The 17,643-nt window shown below is 45.4% G+C and overlaps 1 protein-coding gene across 2 annotated transcripts in view; it reads left to right on the forward strand.

Annotated features, from left to right (window-relative positions):
• PAMR1 (peptidase domain containing associated with muscle regeneration 1) overlaps positions 1 to 17,643 on the forward strand; it is a 148,215-nt gene that overhangs the window by 70,933 nt on the left and 59,639 nt on the right. The window contains exon 1 of one of the 2 annotated variants that reach the window (XM_010964673.3): positions 10,839 to 11,173. The exons of the other annotated variant lie outside the window; for it this stretch is intronic. Coding sequence (XP_010962975.2) covers positions 11,101 to 11,173 — 73 coding nt within the window. The 5' untranslated portion in view covers positions 10,839 to 11,100. Of the gene's footprint in view, positions 1 to 10,838; positions 11,174 to 17,643 lie in introns of those variants that run through there. 2 annotated transcript variants of the gene reach the window in all.

A 17,643-nucleotide genomic window follows, 5' to 3' on the forward strand; every position in this document is an offset into this window, starting at 1 on the left:
TTTCTGCCCATTTTTGGATTGGGTTGTTTGTTTTTTTCTTATTAAGTTGTGTGAGCTGTTTACATATTCTGGAAATTAAGCTTTTGTCAGTTACATCATTTGCAAATATTTTTTCCATTCCGTGGTTGTCGTTTTGTTTTGCTTATGGTTTCCTTTTCTGTGCAAAAGCTTAAAAGTTTAATTAGGTCCCATTTGTTTATTTTTGCTTTTATTTCTATTGCCTGGGTAGACTGCACTAGAGAACATTGCTAAGATTTATGTCAGAGAATGTTTTGCCTGTTTTCTTCTAGGAGGTTTATAGTGTCTTGTCATATGTTTAAATCTTTAAGCCATTTTGAGTTTATTTGTGTGTGGGAGGGGGAGTGTTCTAACTTCACTGATTCACATGCTGCTATCCAGCTTTCCCAACACCACTTGCTGAAGAGACTATCTTTTCTCCATTGTATATTTTTGCCTCCTTTGCTGAAAATTAATTGACCTTAAGTCTACAGATTCATTTCTGGGCCCTCTATTCTGTTTCATTGATCCATATGTCTACTTTTGTGCCAATACTATGCTGTTTTGATTACTATAGCTCTGTAGTATTGTCTGAAGTCTGGAGGGCTATTCCTCCAGCTTTGTTCTTTTTCTTCAAGATTGCTTTGACAATTCTAGGTCTTTTGTGATTCTGGATGAATTTTAGGATTATTTGGTCTAGTTCTGTGAAAAATGTCATGAGAAATTTGATAGGGATTGCATTAAATTTGTAGATTACTTTGGGTAGTATGGCCATTTTAACAATATTTATTCTTCCAATCCAAGAGCATGGGGTAACTTTCCATTTCTTTAAATCATATTAAATTTTCTTAATCAGTGTTTTGTAGTTCTCTGCATATGTCTTTCACTTCCTTAGGTTTATTCCGAAGTATTTATTTTATGCATTTTAAGAGGGATTGTTTCTTTACTTTCCTTTTCTGATATTTCATTGTTAGTGTAAATAAATGCAACTGATTTCTGTGCGTTAATCTTGTATCCTGCTACCTTGCCAAATTCTTTTTATCAGCTCTAGTATTTTTTTGTGTGTACCATTTAGGGTTTTGTATATATAGTGTCATATCATCTGCATATAGTGACAATTTTACCCCTTCTCTTCCAATTTGGATCCCTTTTATTTCTTTTTCTTGTCTGATTGCTGTGACTAGGACTTTCAGTTCTATGTTGAATAGAAATGGTGAGAGTGAGCATCCTTGTCTTGTTCTGGATTTTAGCAGGACGGCTTTCCACTTTTCACCATTGAGTATTATGTTGGCTGTGGGTTTGTCATAAATAGCTTTTATTATGTTGAGATATATTTTCTCTATACCCACTTTGGTAAGCGTTTTTATTATAAATGGGTATTAAATTCTATCAAATGCTTTTTCTGCATCTACTGAGATGATCATGTGATTTTTGTCCTTCCTTTTGTTGATGTGGTATATCACCTTGATTGATTTTTATGTTGATTACATTGTTTTTGATTCACTGTCTTGGGGAACTGAAGTTTCAGAGGGGAAGACAGTTTCAGAGGCTTTTACTTGGCCTTTCTATTATTATGGGCAAGGATCCCATGTAGGAGTTATGAGTAGGTCATCCCCAATTATATGTTTGGATACCAGAAAAATGATCACTAGATGGTGATCCATGGACCCACTGTAGGCTGGCCTTTGGCCAGGTCTCTATTAACTTACATCCATCCTCGATCAGGTGGCCATGATGACATTTCAGGTCTCCAGACATTGATGTCATCTCAGACTCTGTGTCCAATAACCCTCAAAATATATGGATATTTCTCTTTCCCCAGTCCATAGCCATCTGAGTAAATGATTGTCAGTATTTTAAGGGAAATACAAAGGGAATCATTATAATATATACTTGCCATGATGTTGCTGTGTACTTCCTTTGGGGGACCCATCCACCTCTGTAGCCAGCAGGTTCTGGGTATGAAAACTGGTTCAGGCCCAGGAATTGAGCAAGATTCATAACTTCCTGTTGAGGTGTCCACTCTCAGCCTCCTGCTCATCCATTCTTGCCTTTTGTGGTGGTATATATTAAGCAACACCCTCCTTATCTTCCTGTCTCTTTTGTCCCTAGGGGTACCATGTTCTACCAACCATATCCACAACTCCTTGTGGGTCAAGCCCCCTTGGCTGCCCCTCCAATCTTGGTTGTAATGGTAATTGTGGGACCCGCTCATTTCTGGTGCTTAGTAATCATCACCTTGCATCTATTGCTTCAAAGCCTCATCATTCCCATTGCTCTTAGTAAGGCAAGTCCTGTGACATATTTCCTATAGTCAACCCTAGCCTGTAGAGGAAAAGCCCCACTGAATGTCTCAGTGATGCTAATACTCCTGCCATCAGCACACTCTTGATGGCCTTTGTGAATAGTGAGTTCTCTAGGTCCTTCCATGGAACGAAATTTCTTATGGCTCTTCTGTCCTTATGTAATGTATCCAATTCAGCATGTCTATTTCCCTGAGCCATTTAATCCCACTGGTTTCCATGGCACTTCAGGCATTACCACTTGGTCAGCATGGGCTATTTTTTCCTCCATGTTTCTAAGAGCTACCTGGCAGCAGATTTGCCCATGCCCTAGAGTTTTTGCCAAGACATTAAATCCATGTTCTTAGAGAGTACTCCTAAGTACTCTTGCTTATCAGACTTTGGCTTGTCCATTCTTACATCCTGTACTCTTTGAGCTCTGCTGAACTCAAGCACCTTCAAAATCCAATCCCATGCTTACTCCCCTGGCTCTGCTGTTACATGCCACCTAATTCTTGCAGTTCCAGTAGAATTTGTCTCTTTCTTTCCTTATCAAGCCCATCATGCTCTAAACTGAGATTTTGCTGGAATTTAACCCTATTTTCTTGCCTGGCAGCCAGGTCAGGTCTCGGGGAAAGTCCTGAGGAGAACACCTGTTTTCTTGTAGTAGAGAGGCCCTTGCTGTATCTTCCCAAAGGAAGGAGTTCTAGCTCTTAACAGGGACAGGTGAGACATCTCATGAGGGCTCAGAGGATTTGGGGAAGTCAGTGGAACCACAATGTCATGTTTAGCAGTTCAAGATTTTCCCGCCAAGGCACTGATTTTAGCATAGTGGACCTGCCTTGACTGAGCTTTCCACTCTCTTTGATGCCTGGTGACTATAAATACCAGACCCTGTGTTTGCTTCGTAACTGTGTCCACTCTCCTACTGTAAGAGCTACCAAGAAGGACCACTGGCTTTCATGCTTATTATTTAAATTTGTTAATTGCCCTCATTTCTCATTGTCCCTCTGTAGGGCATCAAATCAACTTAGTAATCAGCCGTTTCCATTGTCCTTAAATGCGTTGTTCCTCCATAATGTGCAAAGGCCTTGAGTCCTCATTCCAGCCAAGACATTCTCCTCCACCAGGACGTTCTTTTTTGAGGATCCTTGCTTTTCACTAAACTTTCAAAGAAATCCTAGATGCCCAAAAGATAATGTGACATTGGTATGAATTCACTCGCTCATCCCAACACCTTCTCTTGGCCCCTTCCATGTTTCCTCTTTGTTAAAGAGTTGATTATGTGCTTGTGTGCCTGCTACACTGGCCTTCCCTGGGTTCCCCAAGTGCTCTAAGCTCATTCCCAACCCAGGGTAATTCCTTTGCATTGGCTGTTCCTTCTGCCTGGAATGCCCTTTCCTCAGATGCTCTCAGAGCATTTTACTTCTGGTTTCAGCTCCAATGTCACCTTCTCAGAAGCCTGCCCTGATTCCACAAGCTGCAGTACCTTCCTCAGTCACCACAAGCACACTTCTGTGCCATTTCTAGCATAGCGCTCTCCCAACCTGAGCTGCTCTTCTTTCTTTGTTATCTGTCTGCCCAGTAGGAGGTGAGCCCCATGAACACAGGAGTCATTCTGTCTTGTTCCCCATGCATCCCCCATTTCCCAGCATGTGCCTGACACATGGGAGACACTCAAAATGTTATCTTAAAGAATAAATGCTTGTCTTCTCTGTCCATTAAAATATTTTCCTGTGTCCCTTTCTTACATTTTTTGTAGCTACTTTATAGCACTCTAAAGTATACATATAGTTAATAATCCAGACATACAAAAAAAATCCACACAATAACAGATCCCTGGGGACTAACCTCAAAGATGGACAGATGTTAAAATATGGCTTCAGTTACTTCAATTTCTCCTTCACTTATTTTATACTTTAGCTAAAATTTCATATCTTACATTTTGTGACACCCTTCCTTTTTGGTGGTAACTGCTTCCTTGAAGGTAGTGTATGTCATTTCTTCATATGTTTTAATAGTTTAATGATATGTGTTTGTATTCACAAACGACATATGCTTTTTTTAATTGAAGTATAGTTGATTTTAAATACTTTGTGAGTTTCAAATGTACCACAGCAAGGTGATTTTGTTCTATATATAGAGAGAGAAGGAAAAGAATATATATATATACACACACACACACACACATATATATATTTCAATTCTTTTCCATTATAGGTTATTTCAAGATATTGAATATAGTTCCCTGTGCTATACAGTAAATCTTTGTTGTTTATCTATTTTATATTTGGTAGTGTGTATCTGTTAATCCCATCCTCCTAATTTATCTCTTGCCCCATTCTTGTTTGGTAACCATAAGTTTGATTTCTATGTCTGTGAGTCTGTTTCTGTCTTGTAAATAAGTTCATTTGTACTATTTTTTAGATTCCACATGTAAGTGGTATCAAATATTTGTCTTTTTCTAACTTACTTCACTTAGTATAATAATCTCTAGGTCCATCCATGTTGCTACAAATGGGATTATTTCATTCTTTTTCATGGCTGAGAGATGTTCCATTTTGTGTGTGTGTGTGTGTGTGTGTGTGTGTGTGTGTGTGTGTGTGTGTGTATGCGCCACATTTCCTTTATCCAGTCATCTGTTGATGGACACTTATGTTGCGTCCATGCTTTGGCTATTGTAAATAGTGCTGCTATAAACACTGGGGTGCATATATCATTTTGAAATGGGGTTTTTGTCTTTTCTGGATATATATCCAGGAGTGGGATTGCTCGATCATAGGGTAACTCTATTTTTAGTTTTTAAAGGCTCCTCTACTGTTTTCCATAGTGGCTGCAACAATTTACATTCCCACCAACAGTGTAGGAGGGTTCCCTTCTCTCCAGACCCTCTCCAGCATTTGTTATTTGTAGACTTTTTGATGATGGCCATCCTGACAGGGGTGAGATGATATCTCATTGTAGTTTTGATTTGCATTTCACTAATAATTAGCAATATTGAGCATCTTTTCATGTGTCTGCTGGCCTCTGTACAACATACACTATTTTTATATGTCCCAAGATTTTATATAAATATGTGCATGCTGTATGGTAATTTAGACCTGGGTCTTTGACACTATTGTTGAGCTACAGAATTAACTCTGGAGCCATCCTATCGGTGGACTTCTTGCCATAAGAGATAATACAATTTCTTATTGCTTAAGCCGCATGACTTGGGTTTGTTGCTGTGCACAGCTGAAAGCTGCTTCCCTGTGATAGTCTCACTATATTAACATTTCTCACTGTTGAGTCCTTAGGCTGGGGCTGCCTAGCAGTTTTCATTTGGCTGCAGGTTTACCAGGTGTATACACAGTTTTAGTTTCTCCTCTTCAGAAATCTTCTGTATTAGTAATTTATGGTCGTGTAACAAATTTAGCAGCTGAAAGCAACACAATCCATCTGTTGCCCAGTTTCTGGGGGTCACGGTTCTGGGAGTGGCTTAGCTGGGTGGGTCTGGCTACAGGGATGTTGGTGAGGCAGCTGTCAAGTTGCCGGTGGGGGCTGCAGCCATTGGAAGGGCTGGAGAACCTGCTCCCTAGCTCACTCATGGGACCGTTGTCAGGAAGCTTCAGTTCCTTTCCACGTGAGGTTCTCCACTGTTGGCTTCTCCCTGAGTGGGTGATCTGAGAGAGAGAGAAGAGAGCCCCTCCTGCACGGTGCACCGCCATGCACCGCCCACATCCACATGGTCATCAATGGGAGTCGTCTTTGCTCCCTCGCTTTTCCCCTCAATATCCCCATAATCACTGACCCCGTCCTTTTTACCTCCTGGGCACCTCTTAGATCAAGCCACTTCTCTCCATCCTGTTGGACACTGGAGGTAGCCAGAGACAGTGGAGTCTGAGGTGCCAGTCTGATCCAGTCCTTGACCCTCAAGTTGTTTCCCATGATCCCTTAGAATAAAGGTCGTGGCTTTCAGGGCCTGCCTGCACCTCCAGCCTCCTTATTACATGGCCTTCGTCGTCTCTCGTCCTCTACTCTCCCTTCTCTCTCTGTTTCTTTAGGTCCGAAGTTCAATGTCATTTCCTCAGGGAAACTTTTCTGACCCTCAGACCCGATTGGATCCCCTGGTGACATGCTTCTGGAATGTTCTGTCCTTGTGTTGCACATCCCCTTTGCCCAATGTCTCATTGCTGTCTGGTCTGCACATCTACAAGGTCAGAGGCCACACAGGTTTTGTTCACGGCGTACTCCAAAGACCCGAGATGGCGTCTGGCACTTAGCAGACATGCAGCAATTTGTGTCGAATAAGTGAAGGAATGATTTGTGCTTGGTGAGCAAGTACTTAGGCTGCCTCCTCTCCTTCCTTCGATGGAAGGAGACAAGTTACTTTATGTACAGTCCTACTTATCCCATAAACAATGTGGCATGATTGAATCAGACATTCAGTGCAAGGAGCTTCCAAAAGATTTTGTGGGTCCTGTGACAGTCTCGCTCCTTAACTGAACTTCAGTCAGGCTGTTCTAAGCCTTTTCTTGACTAGGCTCCAACCTTGGGCCTTGTTCTCATGAGCAAGAATCCAGCTGAGTCAGTTGAGTGGGACTCTCCCATCCTTGATTTCTGCTCACACTTGATACCCAATTCAGTTCCTCATCCCCCACCATCTCCTGGTTGATATTAATCACCCTGACCTGCCTTCAACAAGAACCCTCTTAACTCGGATTAGCCAGAATCCCCCCTCACTCCTAATGTTTCCTCTTAGTAATTTTCCAATCACTGACACCCTCCTCCCACTGGTCCTTGGCTATAAATCCCCATTTTCCCTTGTATTCAGAGTTGAGCCCAATCTCTCTCCTTTCCTGCAAAACCCCATTGCACCAGTCCCTTGAATAAAGTCTTCCTTACTGTCTTTAACAAACGTCAGAATAATTTTTGCTTTACCACCTGGACAGGGTCCATTCAGGACAGGCCTCTCAATTTCTCTTTGAACAAATGCACACTCTGCCTCTAGACCTCCAGCTGGAACCCTACATGTGCAAGGCAATATGTCTTTCAGACATACATTTGCTTCAAATCAACATAGGAACAGAACCTAGCTAATGTCACCAGGCCTGAGATAAATGGTAGCTATTTAATTTCATTTCAAAATGAAACTCTAAGATTAGATGTTCATAGATAGTTATTACAACAATCAACATTGATTGAGCTACCATTATGTATGCTGGCCTCATTTTAATCTTCTAGCTGGAATTATAAGGTAGCTATTACCTCCTTTACAGAAGAGGAAACTGAGGCTCAGAGGGGCCAATGAACTTGCCCAAGTTCACACAGCTGGTAGACTGCAGCGCTTTTTTATGCCACAGTGCCCGGCTGCCTTCTCTTGGAGTCAGTCTGCTTTTTGGTCCCTTCCCCGCCCAGAATGGCTCCACTGCATGTAACTCTTGAGCTAGCTGCTGGGATCAGGGTCACAGTTCTTGCCAGTGTTCTTGTAAAGCGGTGCAGCTCCACTGCATAGCAGACATTCTGCTTTAAATGGAAGTTTCTGCAGAGACATGTGAAAGTCAGGAGCAGGTTTCCCCAAGTGATTCAGGAGCACATTGACTATGAAAGAGGGAAGCTTGCCTGCTTTCAGCAATTTCCATGAAGAATGACATAGAGCAGGAAGAATGTGGCCCGAGAAAGAACCACAGACTCACCTACCCCTTGCCTGGCTGCCTGTGGGAAGGGAGTGGAGCGGAGCCGGCCCTGGAGGCAGAGTGTTACCGCTTGCTGTGTCAGTGAACAGCCGGGACTCATTAGGGCTGGAGACGTCCATGGTGGGACCAGTTATAGCAGGCGCTGTGGAGGGGCCCTTTGTCTTTTCCACAGACCTACCTTTCTCCATCTCTGGCCCTGATTGACTTGAACTTTGTGTTTCGTACAGAGGATGAAAACCAAAGACCAGCAGTCTGGGATGCCTCTCTCAGGCTTGCAGACCAGTCCCACCCCAGCTCTTTCCTCTGGCTTGCCCTCAGGATGCCAGGATGTCGCTGCTCAGCTGCTGATCTGAGAAGGTTCCAGCATGGAGCCTGGGGGCTGTTGGCATTCATCCTATGTGGTTTCTTTCTGTGTGTTCACAGGCAATCAGCCTCTCGGGTGGCACTAAAAAAGGTACAGATTTTGTTAAAGTGCCTGCCTCATCCTTTCATGTGAAAATTAGTGGGGATTATGACTTGTAATTAAGTGGGTGGTCCGACTCTGTCTAGTACAGCCAGTTGTTGATTTCTGAGTGCTGATTATAAGTAGATAATTCTTAATTCCAGGTATCGGTTCTGACTTCCTAGCGTGGTACTTTGCCCTTTTCACCCACTGCCTTTCTAGTGATTTATTCCTCCCAGAAGTGGGTGTAGAGGTGAGGGCAGGAAGGGGAAAGAACCCTAATGAAAATCGCTAATGTTTACTGAGTGCTTAGTATCTTTTAGGCACTGTTCTGAATTCCTTCCTCAGCTTTAGGGGGCCAGGTACCATTATTCTCCCCACTTAACAGAGGAGGAAACTGTAGCCACTATAGGTGAAATAACCTGCCCAGGTGCACACAGGTAATAAGTGGTCCAGGTAAATTCAACACGAGGCAGTGTGATCCAGAGCAAGTGCTCTTAAGGCAGAAATGGGGGTGGGGGAAGGCAGGAGGGCCCTCCAAATATCCGTTGTGCAGCTCGTAGCCTAGACTCAACAATTGTATGTACAAAACCACTTTCCCCAAAACCAACAAATATCTGGTGAATTGCTCAATGTTAACTTAGGAAAATCAGTGATTCTAAAAAAATTTGGGAGCTTAGAGATCCCTTTGAGACTTTGAAGGAAGCCATAGCTCCCTCTTATTCCAAAAAAATGCATCCCAAATTTTGCATATACTTTCAAGAGTCTCAAAGGCCTTATAAAAAGCTCCTCCCAGTAGACTCCATGGAACGTAGGTCAAGAATCCTGATTTAGAACAACATTAAACTCTATCAGTATGAAAAACTGAGTTGACCATAATGCGAGACAGGAGGCTAAATTTGTGCAGGAAAATTGAAATTTGTGTAGGGTTGTATGACCTCAGGCAAACTCCTGACCTTTTCTGTTTCATAGTCATAGCTTCCCTCTTCCTCAGCCAGCCCAAGTTTATTGTCAGGTTCAGCAAGGTACTATCTAATCATCGTTTTCAGTTCCCCCAGAGAATGTGTCCTTTCTGAGGGTTCCTTTCCAGGTTCCACAGCCCTAGGAAATTTACAAACCCAAATTAGTGACAACAGACTAGTAGGGAGCAATGACTCCTGTGGGCATTCCAGGAATAGAAGTGAGGGCCTGTTTCCAGCTCCCTGAGCCTGGAGAAGCAAAGACCGGCCACCAGGGACTTCTTTAGGGAGCAGTCAGTCAGGTTCATCACCAGGGGCCCCACCCTGGTGGAGGTAAATTGCTGTAGGGATGAGGCTTCTGGGTATGACCCAGGGAGGGTGTGTGTTTTGGGGTGCCGAGGGGAGGGAAGAGGACTGTCAGCTGATGGGAGGAACAGATTCCTGAGAGGCTATGTACTATCTACTGTTATTTGCAAACTAAGTCACCTCCTCTCCACTCCCAACACCCAAGGACTAGGACTGGTTGACCAGCAGCAAAGTAAACCGCTCCTAACCTCTGCCCTCCACCCCCTAGGTGTGCTGCCCTTCGGCATTTACCCCCCTTTTAAGGTTATTTTTGGTGTTTGTTGTAAACAAATTTCACCTGGGTAGGAAGCTGAGGGTGAAGAAGAAGACTGTACCCTGGGATTCCTTGGGGTCAGTCTCAGACAGACAATACTATAGTTTTTATTTACTGAGCATTTAGTATGAACTAGGTCCTGTGCTGAGGGCCTTTTGTATATAATCTCATTAAATTCTTCAAGCAGTCTGCAAAGTAGGTTTGATTACCATTTCCATTTTGCAGATGAGAAAATTGAGATTCAGAGAGTCCGTGGTGAATCAAGGATTTAATTGCTGAATTCTTGCTCCCAGTCTTTTTGCTGGGATTCTTGGTTTCTGCATCCATAGTATGTGGACAATGCCTTCTATTGTACATAGTGACTGTAACGGTTAAATCAAATGCTGTGTACACAACATTTTAAGAAGCAATGTGCCTGGTGGCTAAGACTACAGCTTCTGGACCCAAGCTGCTTGGGTTCAAACCCTGGTTCTGCCACTTACTCACTGTGTGACCTTGGATGAGCTGTTGAATTCTAAATGACTCAGTTTCCCTGTCTGTAAGATGGGGATGATAGTTTTATTGTGAAGAATAAATGAGTTAATTCATGTAAGGTACTTAGATGCCTGGCACAGAGAAATTGATCCAAAATGTCAGCTATTGTTTTGTAAAGTATCCTGGCTCCTCACTTTAGTGTCATTTGCTATCTCTGTACCTGGGGGTTGGGGGTGTGTTTGAGTCTTCTGGTCTCACCTGAGCGGGCCCCCAGCCTCGCCTATCTCGGCCGCATTCAGGGTGCTGACCGCTGCTCCCCTCCCCCAACCGTCCTGAGGGAGCCCATCCGGTCCTGGGCTGGTCTCCGTGCCCCGCAGCTTCCCTCCCAGCCACCGCCCGGGGCCTCCCTGCGTGGCCACACTTCCCCGGGCTGCCTCGCAAGGGTTAAGGCAGCAGCGGAGAGGAGAGGTTTGGGCTGACGTCGCTCTGGCTGAAGGTGGTTCCCCTCGGATGAGGATGGGAGAGCCTGGCGAGCTGAAACCCGAGCTACCGCTCAGCTGGGGCTTGGGGAGGTCCGTGTAAGAGCCGCCTGCCCGCCGGCCTCCTTTGGTCTCTCCCCAGCCTCACTCGGGGCACCGCTGCCACCGGAGCGATGGAGCTGGGCTGGTGGACGCAGCTGGGGCTCACTTTCCTGCAGCTCCTTCTCATCTCGTCCTTGCCCAGAGGTACTGTGAGTAGCACTCAGGACCCCCAGAAGGGGTCATTTCCCTCCTGGGGTTTGGCAGGGAGCAGGGCTGGGGTGTCCCAAGAGATGGTGCTGGCGTGTTTGTGGAGGGGGGGGCTTCTTCCAGTGATAGTCTCGGAGGCTTCGCTGCTGGTGCTGGACTGTCTGTCTTTCTCCCTGAGAATGTGACACCGTTTTTTGTCATCCCTACTTGTGGGACTGAACTGCCTCAGGATGGGTACCAGCTTCAGTTGTACTTGCTGGGTTTGTTTTTTTTTTTTTTTTTTTTAAATTATTTTACCTTTTTAAAGCACAAAATTACCTCTGGGCATCTACCCAGTCTGAGGTACCCACTCTGACATGCAAAAGCTAAATTTCCCTTAAAAAAGCACCCGTAGAGGTGAGCTTGGAAGGAGAGAGGTGGATAAGAGCAGGACTGTCCCTGCCAGGGTGTCCCCCCGGGGGGAGTCCTGCTTGATGAAAAGTTAACAATAACAACCTGTCAGAGGAGACCCCCAGCACGGGAGACTACTCACTCAGCATATGCACACTTCCTTCCTGATAAGAATGAGAAAGAAGAAAAAGCCGAGGTTAAGAGTGCAAGTTGTTTCTGGGGGACACGCGGTGTTTGTTGAGAAAGAGCTGTGGCTTCTGTGTTTTCTCACATGTCATTTTCTGAGCCACAAGCCCCAAGGCAAAGGGGCTCCCGGGGCAAGTGAGGTTGAAAGGAGACACGGAGCTCTTGGGAGCCTCTTGACCCCGCTGAGGGCGGAAGCGAGGGAAGGGCAGGCTTGTCCTGGAATTGCTCCCTGGCGAGCAGGGAAGGAAGATGTCTTAGGAGCTTCTGTCCTTATATGGCTGGAGAGGCACGGTGCCGGGGAGGTAAGGTGAGACCTGGGTGGGGGGGGGGGGTGAGGGCGGGTTGAAATGTGGCACGTATGACAAAGCAGCACAGCTTTGTGGAGGAGCAGGGAGTGTGTGTGCCTTTGCTGCACTCCTTCTGTCCAGGTTACCTGTCACCTGTGCTGGTTACCTGTCACCTGTGCTTGACTTGAGAGGTGAATGTTCCCTTGCTGCAAGTAGCTGGCAAGTGCCCAAGAGTGAAGGAGTAAGTAGGGTGGGGAGGGTGCAAAATGCAATCCCCTGCTGTAGAAGGGGAACTGGACCACGAGGCACATCCCTTCATGATGAACAAAAAGCCAAGATACCTAAAATGCCCCCCCATTTTAGTCCATATTTCCATCTACCTGTACCCTGCCAGCCCCAGGTAAATCTTTGATGATTTATCTCAAGCTGGGGTGTTTCATTTGAATGTTGCCTCAGTGGCATCTGGAACAGCCTAAAGACAATAACATAGGCAGAAGCCCAGGAGTGGGTATGATAATCAAGAATCAAGATACTCGGGAAATTTTGTGACTTTTCATTAACACCTCTCCCTGCCCCACCTCTGCCATTTGGAGCCAGACTTTCAGGGCGTGGTGGCCCGAGCGGAGCTCTAGAGGAGCGTGGTTCCTTCCAGAGCACCAGGACTCCGAGGTCCAGTTCCTGCATCCCTGCATCAGCACACCCACTTCTTCTTCTTCTTCTTCTTCTTCTTTTTTTATTACGTGGCAGGTGAGATGGCTCAGACCCATAAAAGTTAAAACCAAACCTCAGCTGCCCCTTTCTTTCTTGCCCAGGATCTGAAAACCTCATTTGTCCCTGGCCTGAGAATCTCTTTTACCTTTTGCTATGGAAAAGCTTCGGGGAGGGTGTGTAGTTTCTGGGCAGCCAAGCTGCTGACGGAACCGGAGAGCAACTTCATGCGTCTAGCAAGGATACTTCCCCGTTGAGCCTTTGCGTTTAGAGGGAAGACGCAGGGACAGAGTGGAGAAGGAAAATATTTCATGTCGTGAGCGGGCGAGTCCACTCCCTGTTGGAATTCTGAATCTGGCCCCCATCAAGGAAAACTTAGAAACAGCTTTCCTCTAATTACTTTTCTAAAAAGAGCTCTGGATGAAGCGTAAACATCCACTGGGATGTCACAGCTGACTGCTGTTGCTCATCCGCATAGGACACGTGCTGGAGGCTGAAAATCCAAACATCAGGCCAAGTGATAACCCAACATAAACAGCATGTGAGGGGAGAAACCCAACTCTGCTGACTTCACCGAACAGCAGTAGCTCTGCCAGCAGGATTCTGCCTGAAAGGAACAGCTCATTTAAAAGATGTGACTCTTGGGAATGAAACCTGAATATGAATAACTTCACAGGGGTTGCTTCCAACAGACATTGGCTGGTGAGGAATGAGCGTCAAGGCAACCAGGGAAGATAATTTGAAGCCCAGATATTTAGTGGGCAGGAGTGGCCAGCTGAGAAAGGGAACATGGACAGAAAGCAAGAGGGGAAGGCGTGGCAAGAAAAATTAGATGTTGGTTTATATTGGGATGTGTTAGCAAATTCCAAGGAGAAAGCTATGAAAATTGGGACTTCTTGGCAGGGGTGGGTTTTTGTGGGTGCAATGAAGAGGGTGTTCCCCTAGTATATACTCTGAGAACTCCTGGCTTCTCCGACAGGGAAATAATTTGGTGGTGGGATCATGGGTTTGGGGAGCTGGGAGTGACTGCAGAGAGCATTTACTTTGAGCACCTCAGGTTCAGAGGAGAGTGAGAATGAACATCTCTGAGCATTTGTGATGTACCCAGTGTTTGAGTCAAAGCAGGGTAGGTGCTTTATTCTCCGTTTTACAGATAAGGTATAGAGAGGGTCTGTGACCTGTTCAGGATACGCAGGCACAGTTCCTCAAAAAGTTAAACGTTTGACCTAGCAACTCCACTTGTGGGTGTATACACAAAATAAGTGAAAGCAGGAACTCAAGCAGATATTTCTACATCAATGTCCATGGCAGTGTTATTCCCAATAAGTCAAAAGGTGGAAACAACCTGAATGTCCACCAATGGATAAACAAAATGTGGTACATATGTACAGTGGAATATTATTCAGCCTTAAAAAGGAATGAAGTTCTGACCCATGCTACAACGTGGATGAACCTTGGAAACATTATGCTAAGTGAAAGAAGCCAGACACAAAAGGACAAATATTGTATGATTCCATTGGTATGAGGTACCGAGAGGAGTCAGATTCCTAGAGGCAGGAAGTCGAACAGTGGTTACCAGGGGCTGGGAGCAGGAGGGACTGGGGAGCTGGTGTTTAATGGGCCTAGAGTTTCTAGCGAGGGATGAAGAAAACGTTCTGGAGATGGATAGTGGTGATGGTTACACAAGCCACTGAACTGTACCCTTTAAAGTGATTAAAATGGTAAACTTATGTTATTCATATTTTGCTGCAATAATGATAAAAAAGAAAACACAGGCAGATTCGTGGGGCCTGGGGTGAGCCCAGACTAATTCCTGAACACAAGCTCACCTGGTGCCTGGCTGATTTACACTTGCACATCCAACAGCATCATACGCTGATGCAATCTAATCGTGGCATGGCTTCAGGACACACATGGCGGAGGAGGGTCCTTGCTAGTGGTTCCAGTTTTGGTGGCACTATTGGGAGTGGCATTGGCAAAGAGGGAGACTGTAGAGCTGAAGGGCTGCAGACTGGCAGCCTTTGGGTCAAAGGTCTGCAGAAATATTACGTAGGACACAGTGCTTAACATTTTGAACCCAAATGCTTTGAGGTTGGCCAGGTCCTCTCTCTGGGCTGACACCCCATCTTCTCAACCCACATATGTTATCTGATGGTCCTTACTGGCACTGGAGTTTTTGACTGCTGTTCCTGGGAGGGATAGGGCACAAATGGAGAGTGAAAGAGAGAAAGTGGGAGGCTGGATGCTGAATGGGGAGAAACACTACAGAGGATTTGGAAGCTCATAGGACTTTTTAAAGAAGAAACATAAGTATATTTTAACTTATGTGTTTTGTGGAACGTAATCTCGCCTCTATTACCGCCAACTCTTTGGTAAAAATGTTTGACTCTCACAAATGCCCTGGAGAGTGAGCTTTTGGTGGAAACTGATGGTGAGGCTGGGTGTTATGTCAATATGTTGGAGACAAAGCACCTTTGGACCCAGAGGCAGAGGTGACCTGGAGCATGTTAAGTCCCTTAGAAATATCCAGAAGCCTTAGAGAGGGCTTGGAACGCTACTGGCATGGACTGTGGGTCTGACTTAAACTTATCTACATCCGAGTTATGCTGGCCAGACAGCAGTGGCTGAGATAATGGCATCTAATGGCGTCTGGAGGACCTAATGACTGGCCTTAAATCAGGAAATTATTTCCATCTGCCCTACTGGGGGTGGCTAATCCCAATGCAAGAGAAAACCTCTACCTGCCTCCCCTGAGCCCAGCGCTAGAAGCTCCAACTGATTTAGGGTGTATGCAAATTGGGAAAAGCGCCATTTTGGTGATAACTGAGTGAAAGTTGTGCCCTGCTCCCCCCGCATGTCCACATGAAGGACCGGTCACCTTCACTTTGTGGATATTTGAAAGTCACAAGAATCCGGATCGCTCTCCTCTTATTTGAAAGGGGAGGAAAAAGCCGTGTTTACTTTTTTCTAGTTCCTGAATTCCAGGGCAGCTGGAGCTTTGGAAACTACCAGATCGGTGGCAGAAAGTCTATCAGATTCCAAGCCTGGTCTATGTTTAAGGAGTTCTGTTTGTCAGTCATCACAAGATCTGGGCCACAGCATTAGGTTTATAATGGAGAAAAAGAGGTAAAATGCAGGAAAAAACAAACCTCCTAGCCATCAACAAAACTGCTCAGGGAAGGCAGAGAATTAGAGCTGGCTGCTGATGGCCCACTCTCTTCACCAGTGGGACTTGCCGCTACTCCCTACCCAAACGTACTTTCATGTGATACACGCACGGAGCCCGTGTGCGTGGAGAGTGGAGGTAGGTGGGACTTCACATCACACTCTCACCTGTGATGGTGGAAACACCGACAGTGGATGCTTCCCTGAAGGGGGCTCCGTTCTGTCACACCGAAGGGACCTGGTCCCGAATAATTTAGTGAGTTTGTGGTAAATACCAGGCACTCACCCATGTGCTTTATGTGTGTTTATCTAATCGTTACAACACACCGAGAAGGTCTAAGTATTAGTGTTATTATGTGTAGTTCGCACACAAGGGACTGAGAGAGGGGTGACACTTGCCCAGGTCACAGAGCTGGACCTTGGTGTTTCGAACCCAGATGGTCTGACCCCATAACGCGTGCCCTGAGACACTACACAACCCTGCCGACAGTCAGCAGCGGGTCCAGCTGCTGGCTGTACTTCAGCTGAGTCATAAAGATTGAGGTGATAGTAAAGAATTCTGTTTATCCCTGGGACTTCCCAAGTGCTCAGAATGGCCTTAGTAAGGTCAGGTGCTCACCACTGTGGAGGTGGGGGGGATGTGGGAGAGAGACATCAGCTGCCCCGCTGGGACCACGTGGAACCTGAGAGGAGCCATTTCTAAAAAAAAAAAAACAGGGTTGTAGCTTAGACCACAAGTCCAACCAATTTCTGGGATAGCTGTCCACAGGATCATGTGTCTCATTCTGATTAGATTAGATGTGGGAAGTGAGAATTTCTTTGTCCCAGAGTCAACTTTTATGATCAAAATCATGTGTCTGTTTGCCAAGGGACAGAATTAAAGATGAGGCATGTTTCAAGCCTGGCCCTGTCACCATGTAGCTCTGCTCTTTTATGGATTTATTCTTTCGAGATTGTCAGTGTGTAAACTCTTAGGCTGTGGGACAGGAGGAGCAGGCCTGGAATGAATAAGGGAAAGCATTTTTTCTCTTCTTTTTTTGGCATAGAACAGTTGATGGATATTGCAGGGGATGGAGATGTGATCCCCTTCCATTAATACTAAGATGGGTTTTAACCAGTTCATTTCAATCTTGAATGAGGATCTGTTGTCTTGCAGACTGATGTCTTGGCTCTTCTGTCAAGTGGTTAAGAGAAGTACCCCCCTTTGGCTGAGCAGCAAATGAAGACACATATCTCTGTCACCTTTCTGCCCCTGGAGCTGGGGAAATGCCTTTATTCCTGCAGTGTAGGCATCTTTATTGCCTCCCTCGACGAGGTCCTGGCTGTCTCATAGGGTTGAGTTAGTGGTTTGGCAGCAAGTGTTGGTGTAAGTAGAAGTCTGGTCAGTTGGTCTGGTGATTGGAAAACCAGGATGGGTGCTGTCAGAACAGAGTGAGGAACACATTCAGGTAACTTTAGTTCTTGGGGAGATGCAGCAATTGTCCTCCTAAGCTGAATTTATGATTGGTTAAAATAAATTTCCAACCAGTTTAATGGAAAACCAGTGGGTGGAGGAGGGATGGTTTGCCTCAAATCAAGTCATTTGAGGACACCGAGGAACTAAAGTGTCAGTGTTTCTCAAATCCCGTTCCATGTCCGTTTACTTCATAGGATTTCTTTGAAGACAGTCAATCAATCCCCTGTATCCTGGGATCCCATCTCTGAAGTCAGCGGTGATGGTAAACACCTGAG

The sequence above is a fragment of the Camelus bactrianus genome, chromosome 10, assembly GCF_048773025.1.
Source record: "Camelus bactrianus isolate YW-2024 breed Bactrian camel chromosome 10, ASM4877302v1, whole genome shotgun sequence".
NCBI classification, from domain to species: domain Eukaryota; kingdom Metazoa; phylum Chordata; class Mammalia; order Artiodactyla; family Camelidae; genus Camelus; species Camelus bactrianus.